Raw genomic sequence first — 17436 nt, 5'->3', positions numbered from 1 at the left:
AGGAAACGCGAAGCTCAACAGCAAAAGTGTCCCGTAGTGTCCTTGCTTCCCGTTACAGATTCGCAACATTTACAGTTACACACACAAAAAACAAAAAAAAAAAAAGAAGAAGCGAGAGAGCGCAAAGAAAGAAAACGGAAAACCAAAAAACAACAACAAAGCAAGTCTCAAAGTAAGTTATAAGAGCAAAAGAACAAAATAAAAATGTACAAAACAATACGGCACGGCGAGAACAGTTTGCAATATACAATTTTGCCGCAAAACGACGATTTTCGGATTGAGGGCAAACTGACAAACGCCAGCTGCTTGGCAGCAAACGCTTCCGCATCCGCGTCCAATACGTCCGCCACGTCCTGCACGCCCGGGCCGGGCGGCAAGCGCAGCTCATCGGCGTCGCCACGCAGACGTCGCACATTCTTTGCATATCTGGGCCTGATCTTTGTCTGCACGGTTATCATTGGCGCCGTGCTTATACCGTTTCTGGTGTCCGCCGAGTGCTTGCCCAGCCCCGCTGAATGGTTCCTCAAAACGAAGGCGGCGTTCACGCACAGTGGCAGCGGCGGCGAGCGACAGCTGCCGCATATTGCAGCCGGAAAAGCGGCAACAGCTGCGGCTCCAGCTCCGCCAGTGGCGGCCATTTTGGGTCAGAATGTTGGCAAAACCGTGCAGATTGTCAAGCACGATGGCATTGAGCAGTTCGTCTTAAAGCTTGACAAAACTGCGCCAACAACAACAACAACAACCACAACAATCGCAGCAGCAACCGCAACAACAACAACAACATCTGGCATGCAGACAACTGAACAACATCTTCCGGCTAACACCGTACGGTCAGCCTTGCCGCCAGCAACATATTCAACACTGGCAACAGTTGCCACCACCACCACCACCACCGCCGTCCCATCGGTTAGCAATCGCCTGGCCGCAACCATAACCACGCGCATTATACAAGTACCGCTGCTCAAGTCGGCAGCCAAGAAGCCCATCATGCCGCCCGTGCTGGCCAAGACCCAGAGCACACAGCTGCAACAGCAGCAGCAGCAACAGCAGCAGCAGCAGCAACAACAACAATTGCCTGGCAACGAGGCTGTGGAGCAGAACAGAAGCAACAGCGCTTGGATGAACACACGCTGGGCCTACATAGATCCATCCACATACGTCCAGTGGTCGGTAAGTATGGAGCCTGTGGTTTGCGCCTCTGGCCTCGTTCTGACACCCACTCACTCTCGTTCGCAGGGCTACAAGGCTGAGGATAGCGTGCTGTTGCCCGCATTGCTTGGATTTGCACTCATTGGCATGATTTTAATTATAACGGTCTGCCTGGTGGCACGCAACAAGCGCACCATTGTGTCCTCTGTGCGCAAGCGGAATCGTAACGTGAGTACAAATGCATTTAATTACCATTTCGCATGACTGGCTTGTAATGCTTTTAAAATGTCACAGAATTGACCAATATTTGTAGTTCTATCCCATATACTAAGAAACCGTGTCGAATATCGCCTTCCCTCATCCCTCAGACCCCACACTTTGTTAGGGAGGGCTCTAATTTACCGCCTGGGTTCAAATCCCAGGCTACCCTTTCTCAGGCAATTATTTCTTAGTCGAAACTCCGTAAAAGACATTAGTTTTTCAAATAATGTCAGTTTGATAGGTTGTAACCAATGTTGCAAAACTCATTAAAAGTGTTAAATTCCCAAAACTATACAATCTTACCCAAATAGCAATAACTTAAACATTAACACAACTAAATAAATTTCCTCAAAGGTTAAATAATGAATAAAAAATATGTCCAACTAATAATAATTAGCTCATTATTGGCGTTAAGTGCATAGATACAATTTTAGTTTTAATTTCCCTGTTAGTTAATCAATAACCTACGTGCGCGTTTATTGAATTTAAAATATATTTGAATTTTAACCGTTATATTCGAGTAGTGCAATGAGCGCGTATTAATGTGAATGGCAAAGATGAAAGAGAGCGGTAACTCTGTTAAGCATTCAGTTCTCTGCGCATGACGTCAGAATGCAAGCGTGGATAGGTTGTGCTAACAAAAAATGTGTATTTCAAGTTACATAGATGGCGTATCTAGCATAAGCCTTGACGTATATACGAGTATGTGATCTCACGCGTGTAACGCCGCCTTGGGCGAACTTTCTTTTTTGTGCCTCTTGGCAGAGTTGCAAATGTGCGGTGATGACGCCTATTGTGTCTATCGATAAGCCAAACATACAACGAATTCCACGTCACTGTCGGCTGGCACACGAAGCAAACAAAAATCAAAAACGGACATCGTGGCCAAACATCGTGACATCGACGATTGGGTGCCCCAACATAATATTGTGGCGCTCTGGGCGTGTGGAAGCGAGAACGCATATCATTAGCCGGCAATACGTAAGCGCTACGCTGTGTGTGCGCAAGCGAGCAGGCAATAAACAACAACGTGAACAAGTGGTAGTGAGCAGAAACAACAACAACAAGGCGACAGATACACTATTACCCGTTGGAGCCGAGAGTCGTTTGCGTGGCAGTTTTTTTTTTTTTTTTTCTGTGTTGCTGTTGTTGCTACCGCTGGCTGTATGTTTTGTTGTACTGCTGCGGCTGGTGGCAGCGCCGTTGTTGTTGCTGCTTGGCTCTGTTTGCCAGTAGGCCGCCTTGGCATTCACACACACTGGCATACACAGCGTTTTCGGTGAAACGTAGCCACACATTCATTCAGTTAGTCAGTCAGTCAGTTAGTCAGTCACTCACTTACAGGTGAGCAGCAGCAGCAGCAGCAGCTAAACTAAAAGCCAGAGGCAGGCAGGCAGCAGAGGCGGCTGGACCACAGGCGCACTGGAATAAAAAAAAAAAAAAGTAAACTGTAATTAAAAACTAAGAGTGTTTAACAAGAATAACAAAAAGAAGAAGAAGGAAAATCACAAGAAATACACAACTGGAAGACGCCTACGTCAGCAAATTGCAGCACAAATTCCAATCCTGTAAGCAACCAAAAATAACAACAACAAACTCGCTTGTCTAGTGAAAAGCAAAAAGAAATTTGCTTGCGTGTGGCGCTAGCAGCGCTGCCTCTCTTGTATGTATGTGTGTGCCAACACGGCAAATTTGTATTGTGTGTTTTGTTAGTGTGCGTGAGTGTGTGTGTGTGTGCGTGTGTGTGTCTGCGCGCTGCTGTTGTATGGGCTGCACAGGCCAATTGGCATTTGCATGCACATGGCCATAATTCCGCTGGCGATGCGATGTCAGCTGCTGCTGACGTTGCAACAGCCACGCGCACACACTCGCACCGACAGCGTGTGTGTGAAAGAGAGAGAGAGCGAGAGGCAGTCACTTGATTGCATTCACCAAACACTAATCCAACTTGCAACATTGCAGCAACTAGCCAGAAGAAACAACAACAACAAAAACAAGAAGAAGAAGAAGAAGAATAACTATGGCCATCAAACCGGGACTCGGCCGCAAGACGAGCAACAAAAATCCACCGATATTGAGCCACGAGTTTGTCATACAAAACCATGCGGACATCATCTCATGTGTGGCAATGGTATTTGTTGTTGGACTGATGAACGAATCGACGGCATCGTTCGCCAGCGCCTTCATATCGCTGCATCACAATGTTAGTGGCGAGGAGGCTAGCCGGGAGCAGCCGTATGGCAAGCCATACACGTATTTGGCCGGCATTAAGGACTATTGTGCGATATTCTTTTATACGCTCACCTGCATCATAATGCACGCCATCATACAGGAGTTTGTGCTGGACAAGATTAGCAAGAAGCTGCACTTATCGAAATTCAAGCTGGCACGCTTTAACGAATCCGGCCAGCTGGTTGCCTTCTATCTGCTCTCATTCGTTTGGGGCACGCATGTGGCGCTGCGCGAAGGCTACCTGGGCCAAGTGGCCCAACTGTGGGAGGGCTATCCGGCGCATCCGATGAGTTTCCTGCATAAATTCTACTTTATCATCCAGTTGGCATACTATCTACACATGCTGCCCGAACTCTATTTCCAGAAGGTGCGCGCCAAGGAGGAGCAACAGCCCAAGATAATACATTCCATAAGCGGATTCACGCTCATCGTATTGGCCTATACGCTTAGCTTCCAGCGCTTGGCGCTTGTCCTGCTCACGCTGCACTACTTCAGCGAGCTGCTCGCCCACATATTCCAGCTGATTGGCGTCTTTGATCGCGAGGAGCGTCTGGCACGTGCCAACATTGTGAACAATGCATGCTTTGTCCTGGTGCGCTTTGCCACCTCGGTGATCGGTGTGCTGACGCTCTACTATGGCATTGGCCGATCTGGCGGCAGCTATAAGGCGCGTGCGGTAATCGCCATGATTGGCCTGATCGCCCTGCAGGGCTATCTGGTCTACTCATTTATCACCGAACAGCTGCGCGCCAAGCGGGAGGCGAAACGCGAGGCTAAGCTGCTGGCGGCGCAGACTAAGAAGGCGAAGGCGCCCAACAAGGACAAGCTGAAGCGCAAGAAGGAGAGCGATCTGCCCGAGGCCGACCAGGCGTCGCCCAGTCCCGTCAAGCAGAAGCTCAAGTGAATCAGCTAAGCACAGCTGCGGCTCCAGCAAACAACAAAATCTTCCGCACACTTCCAGACGCTCAAGCAACAAACAACAAAAACAACAACAAGAAAACGAACACGAACAGAACAGACTATCAGCGAAATCCAGCATTTGCTACACTAAACAACACAACACGTAAAATATTTTTATACTGTCGCGCTGCATTTACAATATTCTCTCAGAGCGGAAGCTATTTGTAAACCTAAATGTTTTGTTTCAATTTAAGTTTTTCTTTTTTTTTTTAAACATTATTATTACAAATTACAAATATTTTTTATTTGAAATAAACAAATTTTTTATTTTTATACATGACTGCGAAAAAAAATCAAAATTATATGCACAAATGTGTTTTTCGTCTCTCTCCCTCTCTCTCTCTCTCTCTCTCTCTCTCTCTCTCTCTCTCTGTGTGTAAATGTGAACTACAAAAGCAATGTAACATATACATATGTATGCATATGTACATATGTGCGCATTGCTTACATGTATGCATGTATATGCATATGTTTGTGTGTGTGTGCGTGTGTGTATCAAGTACTTTTAATGTTAGTTTATCATTTTGATCGTGTGGTTTTATACGTCCTAATGAATGTAACGAAAACAAACAAAAAGAAATTGCTAAAAATATATTTTGTATAAGAAAAATAACAAACACTTAACTTATTTTTTTTTTTATCCAGGCTTGGGGCTAGGGGTTGACAAAGACTTGAGTTTTATTTCTCGAAACAATGGAACTCGGTTTCTATTAACTTAAATACTAGAATTTACCTAAGAACGCCTCTTCTCTCTCTTTTCTCATGCAGGATATTGAGGAGCAAGGCGCCGAAGATAATGCCACACTGCTTACAACAACAAATCTGTCCGACGATGATTAATTGAACTGTAAAATATATACAAAACAAAAGCATCAATATAAACAGTAAAACAAATGTTCATCCCCTTTACTTTGGTCGCTTATTGATGGCTTTTTGTTTCTCAATTTTATTTAACGTTTGTATCTACATATTTTTATGATATATATACAAGAACCTACTACAGGCATATTAAGATAACAAATTTTTGATCAAAGCAAAAATTGTAATTATTAAAGAACAAGAAAAAACAAATGAAAGAAAGCTTGATACCAACACAAAAGTAAACTTATATAAAGCGTATTTTAATCAAATGTACCTTCTGCAAATATACAGGTATGTGCGCCATTTATGCAGCTTCAATACTTGAACAACATATAGAAAATCCTTGAAATATCCATGATATCTATTTCCATACGTTTGATGATATTTCAACTGCTTCAAATGGGCGCACATAGTTGTCGATTTGTATTTGGGCATATTTAGTATATTAAGTATCTAAAAAACTTTTCAAACAAAAAAAAAAAAAAAACAAAATGCTGTCCAAGCTAAGCTACCCATAACAAACGCAGCTCGCATAATGGAATGCCAAGTTGACAACATTTATTGACACTCAAGCAATTTTCAATGTTATGTTTCCAAAGTAAACAAAAAACCCACAAAAAATCCAAAAAAAAAAATACCTAGAAGACTGTTTCTTGAAAACACATATTAAGGATTCTTTAAATAAGCTGTTACCATATATCATATTATTATTATTTATTTTTTTATTTTTTTTTTGGCACAAATCTCCGTTTCGATTGTATGTGTGTATGTGTGTGTGTGCCTGTTTAAATCAACTATTTGCATACACTTATTAACTTATACGAATATACATAATTTTTAGCACAAATATTAAACGATTTTTAAGCTTAAAATGCATTTAAGATGGCAGATTTTGAGTGTTGAAAAAAAAAGAACTTATCAAAAATCTATGGCACGCACAAGCGCCTGCAGTGCTGGGCATTTTGCAAGGGGTCGATGGGAGGGGAGGGGGCGGGGGGTGACTGGTAGATAGAGCCGGGTGGTGGGGGTTAGGGAAATGCGATACACGTAATTCTGTAATCATATTAAGTCGCAGTCTATATAAATCTTGAGCACAAATATATTGCAGCAAATGTTTTTGAAACATAAGTATTAAGTTTACGTCTCGGATCGGAGCAGAAATTAGATGTGGGAAAATTAGAAATGGGTTAGCTTCTAGATCATAGTTCGATTGATAAGAAAAGTAATACTATGTACACTGTATACACTATATATATTTATGAATATGTATGTATAACTGTATAACTTATATGTCGATCTATATAACTGTGTATAACTATGTAAAAATCATTGAGAGCTGTAATTTGAGATGATCTGTATTTTTGTAAGCATAATATTTAACAAAAACAAAAACCAAAAACAAAAAACAACCCCTATGTGCTATAAGGCGAGCTGGGCGTGGCATGGCGCACTCACAATTGATTTGCTCATTATACTTATATGTGCATATAGATATATATATTTGTGTGGTACATATAGAGTATTTGCTATAATATAGGACAAATCCACGACGGCTTGCATTTACATATACACAAGCATTATCCAATAAATCAAATCAAAGATTCCCAAATGGATAGTATATCCGTCATATATCACTGTAATTGTTACAAATAATTTGCAAAGCTAAACACTTAAGTCCATATATACCAGAGAACTACGCAAACATTATATACATACACACACAATTATAAATATACACACATACATATACAAAAAAAAAAAATATATTAAACAAAAAAAAAAAAGAAACACAAACACTATATTGAATGTTTTTGCTTGTTAAAGTGAATAAAATAATAAAGAACAAACTAACTGCATAAAATATAAGGATTTCATTACGAATTTCACAGTGTGTATATAGCTATAAACTTAGTTTTTCTTTAAGCTTAAAACTAGATTTACTGACGAGCTTAATCTATCGCCTAAGATTTCTGTTCCTGCTGCGCCCGCTGCTGTTTGTCGTGTTTGTTTTGCTGCGCCGTCAAATGATCTTGAACGAAACTCTGAAAATTTTGCTCCTCTGTTGTATTCTTGGCATCGGCTTCAGACTCCTCTGTATCTGCATCCATTTGTACCGGCACCAGACTGGGCGCCATGAGGAATACGCTGTTGTCCGCATTGCTTATTGGATCCTGCAAATATGTATATAAAAGTAATTAGGTAGGTCTTTCTTATATTATTTATAACTAACACTCAGATTTAGGCCCATGGGCACCGCTGTGCCCGCCGCATCGACGACTGTTGCTGGGAATGATATGGCCTTTTGGTCGGCCAGGCGCTGTAGACGCATCTTTTCATACACCGGCTTGTAATCGCGCTCGTATTCGTTGACACAGTCGAGGATGTGCTTTATCAAGGTGGCAAAGCCAATGCCCGTTTTGGCTGAGACACCGCATGTGATTAGATTCTCGTAAAATGTGTCAAGTGTCAGCGACATAGTGCGTGTCAGATTGTTGACATAGCTGTGCTCCTGCTCCAATGCATCTTGGAACACCTCGAAGTCGGTCATCCATTCCTGGACAAAGCTGCAGTCCTTCAGGTCAATCTGTTTCAACGACAATAAAATTAGTTTTTAAAGAATCTGTTTCGCTCATATCTATTGCACTCACCTTGTTGAGCGCTATCAAGAAGGGCAGCCGCGTCTTGTACAATATGGAACAGGCGTACAGCATATTGGACATGAATGTGGTGGGGCAACTGGAGCGCACAACATCCATAACATAGACAACTATTGTGGGAAACATGGTGGCCAGGCCCTCAGTGATAATGCTGCCCGATGCTGACCAAGTGAACACTTCAATTTGACCGGGCGTATCGATGATGCACCATTTGTGGCCACGCTCGCCGGCGCGACGCACCAGCTCCGCAAATTTGGGCATCTTGGTGGTGAACATGTTCAGCGCAGTCACAATGCCGCCATTGGGGCCCAGCTGATATTGTTTCATTACCTCTCTGTAGTTCACGGTGTCGCGTATATCAATATGCGCCGCATAAGGAACCTCCCGGCATGCGGGATCAAGGTTGACCACATACGGATTAAACTGCGCCTGAGCGTGCTGGATAAGACTGCGTGTGAACGTTGTCTTGCCGGAACCGGCCATGCCAAGCACAATAATGCAGACGGGCGAGTCCCGTATACCTTCGCTGAGTGTCAGCGCCTCCAGATTGATGTCATCAATGCCAGGATTAGCATTGCCACGACTGGTGCTGCTATTGCTGCAGCTGCTGGATGGTTTCGTAGTCATTCTTACTGCAGCTTGCGCCAAAACAAAGTTGCACGTTTAAGAATTACTAAACATTCACACTGCAGCGTAGTTTTGCAACAGCTGGCAGCACTGCCAAGTATTGTTTGCGTCGATGTGGTAGCTCAGAGCAACCAATGGATAATAGATGGCGGACCATTACGTGGTCGTGCACATGCGCATTTAATATATAATTTTTGACAATAGGTGGCATCAATAAAAGTGTGGTTGCTGTGCATGCTGAAACGATAATTTGTGCCATAACATCGGATTTATTGTACAATTTATTAAATACAGTGAAGCTGCCTGACAATAGATGGAGATAAATAATGCACATGCGCAGAAACGGATATGAACGCTTCTAAGATATCTGGCATTTAAAATTCAAGTAATGACAACAGATGGCGGCACACAAACCAAGGCTATTTTAAAAACAAAGCTCAGCTCATTAAAAGTCTCAACGCCAAAAATATAATATGTTTTATAACATCGGCTTAACAGCACAAATTAATTGGTTGCAGTGGCGGCACATTGCTTGACAAGCGCATGCGCTCTTTACTCACCAATATTTTTTAAAAGTCTGGCACTTTAAACCTAAATATAGACTATAGATGGCGGGAAACGCCAGCTCGCGCGAGATATTTAAATTTAATTTATTTAGATAAATAATATAAATGTAACATCAGCTGTTACAACAGAGATTATCTTGTTGCTTTTGCCATTCACACAAAAACACTTCCATAGTTTCAACTAGGTGGCAGCCTCTATGTGCATTTTGGCGCGGTTATAGAAGCACGTTTCGCAATTAAGCTGCAGAAAACAAATCCAATTTTCACGCTCTTGCCAGAACTCTTACTTCATAAGTCCGAGAGGCACATTTGCAAGTCGCAGCACAAGCTGAAGCAGGTGCTAGAGGCATTGCGCAACCATCCGCTGCCACTCTACAGCGGTCCCGAGCATGCCGATAGGGAGCTGCGGCAGCACCGGATGCTGGCAAGCAAAGGAACGCTGCCAATGGCTGCCCCTGTATCACAGTATGAGTTGCAAAAGAAACAACAACAGCAACAGCATTATATGCACGTGGCCAAGTCACTGACAAGACCCAGCTTGAGGTAAAGTCCGACATGTGGGTTCGCTCAAGTTTTGATGGTTCGGCACGTAAAGTGCGCGAGGTGTTTGTGCAGCGGCTGACCCGGCTGCAACCTCTCTTCCTCCGCCGTACCCTTGCCATTGTGGAGCGCTATGCTACGCCGCGCCAGCTGTTGGGAAAAGTCAAAACGAGGCCGAGGCACCTCTTCTGCTGGCCGGTCTGTACTGTGGTCCGCTACTTGGCCAAAAGGTAAGCCAGTGCATTCATAAGCATTACAATAGCAATAGCATTCCCACCTCTGTCGTGTACCATTTGCAACGATGTAGTAGCTCAGAGCAACCAAATGGCAATAGATGGCGGATCATTGCGTGGTCATGCACACAAGCATTATGCAAGTCATCTCAACAGATGGAGGTACAAAACCTAGTCAATTTTAAAGCACAAGATAATTGGTGTGCAGTGTGGCCATCTGACAATAGATGACGGCACATTGCTTGGCATGCGCATGCGCACGATACTAAATCAAAGAATTGATAATAGATGGCAGCACACAAACCTAGTCAGTTTTAAAGAAGTCAGCACGAACATTTAAAATATGCATGCAAAGAAATAATATGACATCAGCTGTTATCGCACAAATTATCTAGTTGCCTTTGCCATTCACACTAAGACGTTAATTTTGTTCAACTAGGTGGCATCCCCAGGTTGCATTTTGGCGGGGCTATGGAAGCACGTTTAGAAATAAAGCTGCTGGAACCAAATCCACTCTTCACGCGCTGGCTAGAACGCTGGCTCCATCAGGCCGAGCGCCGCAATCGCAAGTCCCAGCACAAGCTGCGGCAGGCGCTGGAGGCATTGCGCAACTATCCGCTGCCACTCTACAGCGGCCGCGAGTGCGCCGTTCTGCGTGGATTTGGCTCAACGCTCTGTCAGCTCATCGATGAAGAGCTGCGGCAGTACCAGGTGCTGGCAAGCAAAGGAACACTGCCAATGGCTGCGAATGTAACACAGTACCAGGAGCAGGTTCAACAGGTGGTTAAAGTGGTGCAAAAGAAACAAGAAAAACAGCAGCAGCAGCTGCTGAAGCAGCCCAAGAAATTGACCAAAAAAGCGCTGCAGGAGCTGGCAGCAGCTGAGGAACGGGAGCGCATCGTCCAGATGAGCGCGGGCAGCTATCGCATTGTGCTGCTCGTCGACACGCAAGAGACAAGCGGCAAGAATAAGCGCATATTGGATCAGACACGCAGCTATCTGCAGACATTGAACGTGGAGCACGAAGTGCGCCGCCTAACTGTCGGCGACTTTCTGTGGATAGCACGCGATGCCGCCGGCAATGAGCTGGTGCTGCCCTACATCGTCGAGCGCAAGCGCATGGACGATTTGGCTAGCAGCATACGCGATGGCCGATTTCACGAGCAGAAGCATCGCTTGGCCCAGTGCGGTCTGCCGCACATTGTCTACCTGATCGAAGACTATGGCGACAATGAGCAGCTCGGTCTGCCGCTGGACTCCCTGCTGCAGGCGTTGACCAACGCGCGCATTCAGTCCGCCAACATCCAAGTTGTACGCTCTGACAATCACTATCGCTCCATGTGCTATCTGAGAGGCGTGAGTAGCGCCTTGGAGCAGCTCTATGTGCACGCGGCCAAGTCGCTGCACAGCGTCGACAAGACGCAGCTGGAGGCACAGTCTCAGCACAGCTCCCGGAGCAGCAGCAGCAGCCGTCATGTGGGCTTGCTCAAGTTTCGAGCCCTCTATGAGGACTCTGCACGCAATGCGCAGCTGACGGTGCGCGAGGTGTTTGTGCAGCAGCTGCTCCAGCTGCACTCTCTCTCCATCGATCGTGCCTTAGCCATTGTGGAGCGCTATGCTACGCCGCGCCAGCTGCTGGATGCCTACGGGAAGTGCCAAAGCGAGGCCGAGGCACGTCTACTGCTGGCCGGTCTGTGCTGTGGTCCGCTACAGCGTCCACTGGGCGAAAAGGTGAGCCAGTGTATCCATCAGTTTTATATGAGCGAATTTTAGGCATTAGGTTTAGTAATTGTATTTAGTGGGCATTAGTTAATTGGACATATCTAAAGTTATATACACATATTTATACATTAAGATTCATGACTTGGACTAGTTTTTTAAAAGAGAACAAAAATTACGAGATGTCATAATCGAACGATCCGATCGATAAATCCATTCAGTTTAGATATTGCGAAAATGCCGTATGGCCAGATCTACGGGCAAATCGAAATCAAACTTGGACAGTGCGTCAATAGAGCGCAGCGAGTCGCGAAATCCCGTGCATGCCACATAGCTATTGGACGTATAGTATGTATCAATAAGCTCGTTGCAGCTGAGTATCAGATTAAGCCACTCTACCAGAAGATGTGCGCTGCGAACAAGAACAAAATTAAATATATAAGTTAAATGCTTAGGCAAGAGGTTAGGTTCTGGGCGGGAGTGTCCGTCCGCGTGCTATCCTGTACATGATTTCAAGTTTTGCCTTAGCAACTAGATTTTTGGTTTATTTTAGCTAACAGGGTTAGAAATTGATACTTCTCAATCTCCGCTAAATTTCTGAAACATACCTAATCTAGCTACCAAATCCAAATATAATATATCTATATATATATATACAAATTGCCTCCACTACCATATAAATATATATATATATATATAGTTCCCCAAATTTGGTATCTATTAAATTGATTATGTGAAATACATATTAATTCTAAGCTTTAAGCTACCCAGCGCCTACGTGCTGCGATATATAAGACTCAAAAGCGTACGCTATCGATCGATATTTATCGATTTGAAATAATTTTGTTATCATGTGGTATGCGGTATATAGACAGACGCACATGACTACAATTAAATGGGGAATATAAGTTTTATGGAGTGGGAGATGCATTTGCACAACTGCAATATACCCCGTTTGCAATGTCTAGAGGGTATTTAAGCGTAAGATTGCGCACTCACTTAAGTCCGGCACAGATTAATGCCTTAAAATGGGCGTTGTAGCTGCGTTTGTAGGGCCGATGCATGGCCAGGATCATGCCAATGGCGCTCAGCAGGCTCTGCTTGGCCGTAACCACCTGTGCATCCACAATATCCAATTGAAAACTTTGGGATAGCTTCCGGGCCGGCGTATTGTTGTACTCCTCGCCATGCTTCAGATTATAGTACTCGAGTATCAGCTCCCAGGCGTGCATGGCACGACCAATGCCAAGAAATTGCATCTCTGGCGCCGCACCCGCCGCCACACGCTGTGCGCCCGGCTGCAGGCAGCGCATGAAGGGCACCATCAGGCTGGTGGCCGCCGATTCGGCTGGTATGCGTAGTCCGTGCTGAATGAGCTGCTGCAGTGTGCGCGCAAAGTTCTTGCGCACCACACTGGTCAGTTCGCGTCCGATAGTGGCTATGGAATCGCCGCGCATATGCACAATGCGTCGGCCCATAGACTTGTCCTTGTCCCAGTCATACCGATCGTAAATATCTTCATCCGAGTCAGATGAGGCGGCAGCTGCTGCGCTTGCGGCATACGGCGTCAGCTCGTGGCCGGCGGCGGCAGCAGCGTTGGCAACTGCACGCCTGCAACGTGGCGGCAAAGTGGTTAATGCCCCATTTTGTGCATTAAACGAGCCGCTTGCATTGTTGGCATTGGTCGCCGCCAGCTGCTGTTGCTGGCGCAGCGCGCGCTTGATATTCGCCAACTTTTGGCGATCGCAGCTTAGTGTGGCAGCCAATGCGGCTACCTCCTGGATGTCCACCTCCAGCTGTGCGCGCAGATCCCTAAAAAACAAATATGTATTTGAAAAATCATCGCTTTAACTTTTTTTCATCGAATATTGTCAGTTAAATTTGATTTTAGCATTTTATCGATCTGTGCTGCCAGCTTGTCGCTGAGCGATATTGCCAGCCTTTGCAACATGGCGTTGCCACAATCGAACGATAAATTCTAGTATATTATTACAATTAATCGACCAGCTGTCCATCGATTAGATATTGTCGTTGACGTTGCCACCGTGGCATGCAATCGTAACGCATTTTCGAATATTCTCGCAACTGTTCCAATTCCCATTATAAGTATATGTATGACAATATAATTGCCCATTATTGGGTACTCACCCCCAGTGGTTGCCCTTGTGCGTTTTCTTCAGCGAGTTTTGCTGAAAGTCCGCTTGTCGCTTGGCGAAATGGGTTGTGGCAAACATTTGCATTAGCAGAGATGCCTTGTCAAGCAGTCCGTGCGCCTTGCTGTGCAGGCTTTCGCGTCGTGGTTCATGCTCCGCGGAGGATGTTCCTGCTGCTGCAGTCATGTGGCTGCTACCGTTGGCTGTCGCTGCTGTTGCTGCCGATGTGGTTGCCATCACGGGCAGCTGGGCGGGTGTCTGACGGGCTGTCTGCTTGGCCGCATAGCTATTGTAGGCACCACTAAGTAGCTTTAGCTTGTCGCTGGCGCTAGTGGTGCCGCTGCCGCCATCGCCACCGCCGGCGGTGTCGCACTGCAGGAAGGCAATAAAACGCTCCAGATCGGTGATTTGCGTTTTGAGCTGTGCCACCAGCTGTTCCTTCATTTTGAGCGGGCCCACAAACTCGCCAATGGCATTGTCCACCTGATGGCGCAGCTGTTCGGTGCTAAGTGCGGGCAGCTGATGCTGTTCCACCTGCAAATTGAGCTTAGTGCGCAGCTCGTCCAGTATGAACTTTTGCTTCTCAAGCAGCACATGCTGCGGCAATACGCCCGGCGCGCCTGAATCATACGCCAATTGCTCCAGTTCCGTTAGCTGCGACTTCAGCTGCTCGATCAGCTGGCCATCGGGTGGTGCCGTCGTCGCTTGCATTTCATCAGTGCCATTGTCGTTATTGGGCTGCACCACCTCCGGTATGCCCTGAAAGGCGAAATCCTCCAGGTCACGCAACAATTGATCTCGCTCATCTGTGGGCGCCTCCACAATTTGTCGCACGCGCAGCTGAACGTGCGCAAACTGTGAGGTTAATGCCAACAGAGAGCTGGTCAGCAGCTCCTGCTCCTCCTCAATGCTGCGCAAACGTGCCAATTCGCTGGCATTATCCGCGCCAGCTGTGACCACTGTCGGCGGCGCCGGCGGCGGCGGCTTGTCCAGTGTCAGGCAACCAAGCAACTGTGGCTCATCTAGCTCGGCACAGTCGCCGCCGCTCGTCATCAGCTCTGAGCTGGCGATGTTCGCATCATCATAGTTGGCGCCCAATGGTGACCAGCGTTCGCTCAATGGCTGCGCCTCATCCTCGGCATCCGCCTCCGGATCTGTTTCTGGATATGCTTGACTATCAACATTTGCCTCGTTCACATTGACAGCGACAATTGTTGATGCTGTTGTTGTTGTTGTTGTTGGTTGCACATTGTCACAGCTGCTGCTGCTGCTGCTGGTGCTGCTCGCTGGCTGCTGACCTTCGGCCAGCGTGTCATTCATTTCCATATGTATGCCTGGCCAGCTCACTTGTCACACTTTCACCACGCAACTGCAACTTTCGCCTTAAGATTCAAATGCGAAAAATCAATCGGTCGCTTTTTCAATTCGTCCAACAGCTGTGCAATCCTCACGCTAATATGTGGGCGGGTGTGGGTGGTTCTCGAGTGTTCAGTTATGACCACAATATAAGGCGACGAACCAGGCTGTTGGATATTGCAGTCACGATGCGCACGCTGCGACTGCCTTTGACGCACTGACAGTTGCCAACATTTTCCATGGCAGAGCTTTTATCAATGGGGTTGCTTTCAGCTTTAAGCTCAACACTTTTAGGGGTTGCAAGGTGCATGTTATGCCAAAAGCTCGCCAAATATCGCTACCTTCAGCTACCAAGCTTTTACAACACATCTACCATCCGCTGGGCTAGTTAGTTAAAAATAGACGCAAGCTTTAAGTGCTAACTGAAACTTACCCTGTGGAAAGTTTGACAATTACTAGAATCACAACTTGCAAATTTTCATAGCTCATCCAAAGTTGGTTATGTGTACTCTTCTTGCTCAAGATATCAGTGCTGCTCCAACAGTGCTTCTTTGTACTGGACTTTCAGCATCAGTAACGTTGTTGAAACTAGGGAAAGGTTGTAAGGAAATTGTTCAAAAATCAGACACTTTATTTCGAGCATTGTGAAGAAAATTAATAAATTAATAAATTGCAACAAATTTGGAAGAATAAACATTAAATTAAAAAAAATAATATGGTACATTTTGAAAAATCTTTTAAATGAAAAATTCAATCAATTGCAACAATTAAAAAAAACTTTAAATTATACAATATTTCAAATTGCGAAAGTTGTGAAAAAAATTAACTATATAACTTAAATTTCGTTTATCTAAACAAAATATTAAAAAAAATATATATTAAACTATTTAACTTAAATTTGGAGTATCCAATCAAAAAAATTTTATTATATAACAAAGTTTGTGAAAAGAAACATTTCGTTATATAATAAATTAAATAATAAACCTTGAACCCATTAACTAAAGTAAAGTAATTTCGAATTTCTAACAAATGAATTTCAACATTATTAAGAATTAAAGCATTTAATAATAAAACATTATTTCAATATGCAAATAACTTTTTAAACAAATTTAAATTCCATGTCGTATTTTCGAATAACTTATCAAAACATTTTGAAAAAAAAAAACATTTAACTATAACTCAATTTCGTACATCATAATGGAAGACCAGCCTGACAGAGAATTGACCAAAAATCTTTTAATAATTATATATAACATTTATAGATGAAATGGTAAATTAAAAAAAAAATGCTAATTAACATCTGAAGAAAAGCTTCTCAGTTAAATACTTAAATCTAGCTTTAGAACGTGGTATATATCTGGCTTTTAGACTTTTCTGATTAAACACTCTCTCTGATATACACGAGTATATATTTTAAGATTCAATTCAACCGTTTTACAGCTAAGGCGTTAAAATTCGCAACAAGTTTAAGCTTCGTTTAGTGGCAGTGCTTCACAACAAAGTCAGCTGTTAGAACTGGAAGGTTCTTAAATTAGCTATGCAGAATGCCAACTCTTTAATGTTTATTACTTTAATAATAACCAGCTTATTATTGGTCTTGGATCACTAAAGCCAAGTGTCTCACCGCTCAATAGTTGTAGCTATTTACCTGTATCATTTTTGTACCAAAAAAGGAACCATATATTGTTTGAGCTCCCTGAGCTCACTTGAATATGGTGCCCCGTACATGTTGCTTCGCTCCGAAAACTTGTCGAACAATGCTTTTTCGAGCATTCAGAAGCACTGTTGGAGCAGCTCTAATATCTTTTAAAAGGCAAATTGAATTTCTTTTCTTACTCTGTTCTGTAATTTAGACACGTGAAGTGAATATTTTCTAAAAGTTTTGAATGTTGTGTCAACAATTTAAAAGATTGCTTTGCGTTTCAGCATTTTTCATAGAATCTTGCATTGGCCTACTTATATAGAAGTTAGAGTGCTTTTGTCGGGAGTGCACAACTAGAAGGTGGAAAATAATTTCCAGATATGTTTTGGTGCTTAAAATGCGTCCATTTACCAAGTGTTAAACTCTTACTATTTTGGAAGAAACGGGGGGAGATATTTAAAAGTGTAATATTTCCAATAT

General features: G+C 44.2%; 5 protein-coding genes across 7 annotated transcripts; 3 read left to right on the top strand and 2 right to left on the bottom strand.

The window, feature by feature from the left end:
- The first annotated feature begins 204 nt into the window (after positions 1-204).
- LOC115767038 (nuclear pore glycoprotein p62) lies at positions 205-5592 on the top strand. Its single transcript, XM_030711167.1, has 3 exons — positions 205-1170; positions 1237-1377; positions 5371-5592. Exons 1-3 carry the CDS (start codon positions 205-207, stop codon positions 5440-5442), a joined length of 1179 nt encoding a protein of 392 aa, XP_030567027.1. The 3' UTR covers positions 5443-5592.
- LOC115767039 (translocating chain-associated membrane protein 1) lies at positions 2593-4699 on the top strand. The gene is made up of 2 exons (XM_030711168.1): positions 2593-2978; positions 3373-4699. The coding sequence occupies exon 2, from the start codon at positions 3431-3433 to the stop codon at positions 4544-4546; it is 1116 nt and encodes a 371-aa protein (XP_030567028.1). The 5' UTR covers positions 2593-2978; positions 3373-3430; the 3' UTR covers positions 4547-4699.
- Positions 5593-7261: 1669 nt separating the features above from the next.
- On the bottom strand, positions 7262-8777 carry LOC115767027 (GPN-loop GTPase 1). The gene is made up of 3 exons (XM_030711153.1): positions 8112-8777; positions 7694-8047; positions 7262-7634 (listed from the first exon to the last, which is right to left on the bottom strand). The coding sequence occupies exons 1-3, from the start codon at positions 8745-8747 to the stop codon at positions 7425-7427; spliced, it is 1200 nt and encodes a 399-aa protein (XP_030567013.1). The 5' UTR covers positions 8748-8777; the 3' UTR covers positions 7262-7424.
- An 856-nt stretch (positions 8778-9633) lies between these two features.
- On the top strand, positions 9634-11871 carry LOC115767026 (crossover junction endonuclease MUS81). The gene is made up of 2 exons (XM_030711151.1): positions 9634-10083; positions 10526-11871. Exons 1-2 carry the CDS (start codon positions 9987-9989, stop codon positions 11857-11859), a joined length of 1431 nt encoding a protein of 476 aa, XP_030567011.1. The 5' UTR covers positions 9634-9986; the 3' UTR covers positions 11860-11871.
- On the bottom strand, positions 11869-17191 carry LOC115767025 (RUN domain-containing protein 1). Of its 3 annotated transcripts, none has more exons than XM_030711149.1 (5): positions 16963-17191; positions 15748-15902; positions 13954-15698; positions 12805-13617; positions 11869-12217 (listed from the first exon to the last, which is right to left on the bottom strand). In XM_030711149.1, exons 3-5 carry the CDS (start codon positions 15282-15284, stop codon positions 12028-12030), a joined length of 2334 nt encoding a protein of 777 aa, XP_030567009.1. In that variant the 5' UTR covers positions 15285-15698; positions 15748-15902; positions 16963-17191; the 3' UTR covers positions 11869-12027. The 3 variants fall into 3 exon arrangements, with proteins under 3 accessions (XP_030567009.1, XP_030567010.1, XP_030567008.1); XM_030711150.1 differs by having other exon boundaries at positions 13954-15693; XM_030711148.1 differs by having other exon boundaries at positions 13954-15683.
- Positions 17192-17436: the final 245 nt, after the last annotated feature.

Source organism: Drosophila novamexicana, unplaced genomic scaffold (genome assembly GCF_003285875.2).
Source record: "Drosophila novamexicana strain 15010-1031.04,08,12 unplaced genomic scaffold, DnovRS2.1 tig00001302-arrow-arrow-pilon, whole genome shotgun sequence".
Classification (NCBI taxonomy): Eukaryota; Metazoa; Arthropoda; class Insecta; order Diptera; family Drosophilidae; genus Drosophila; species Drosophila novamexicana.
This window is presented reverse-complemented; position numbering and strand designations above follow the sequence as displayed.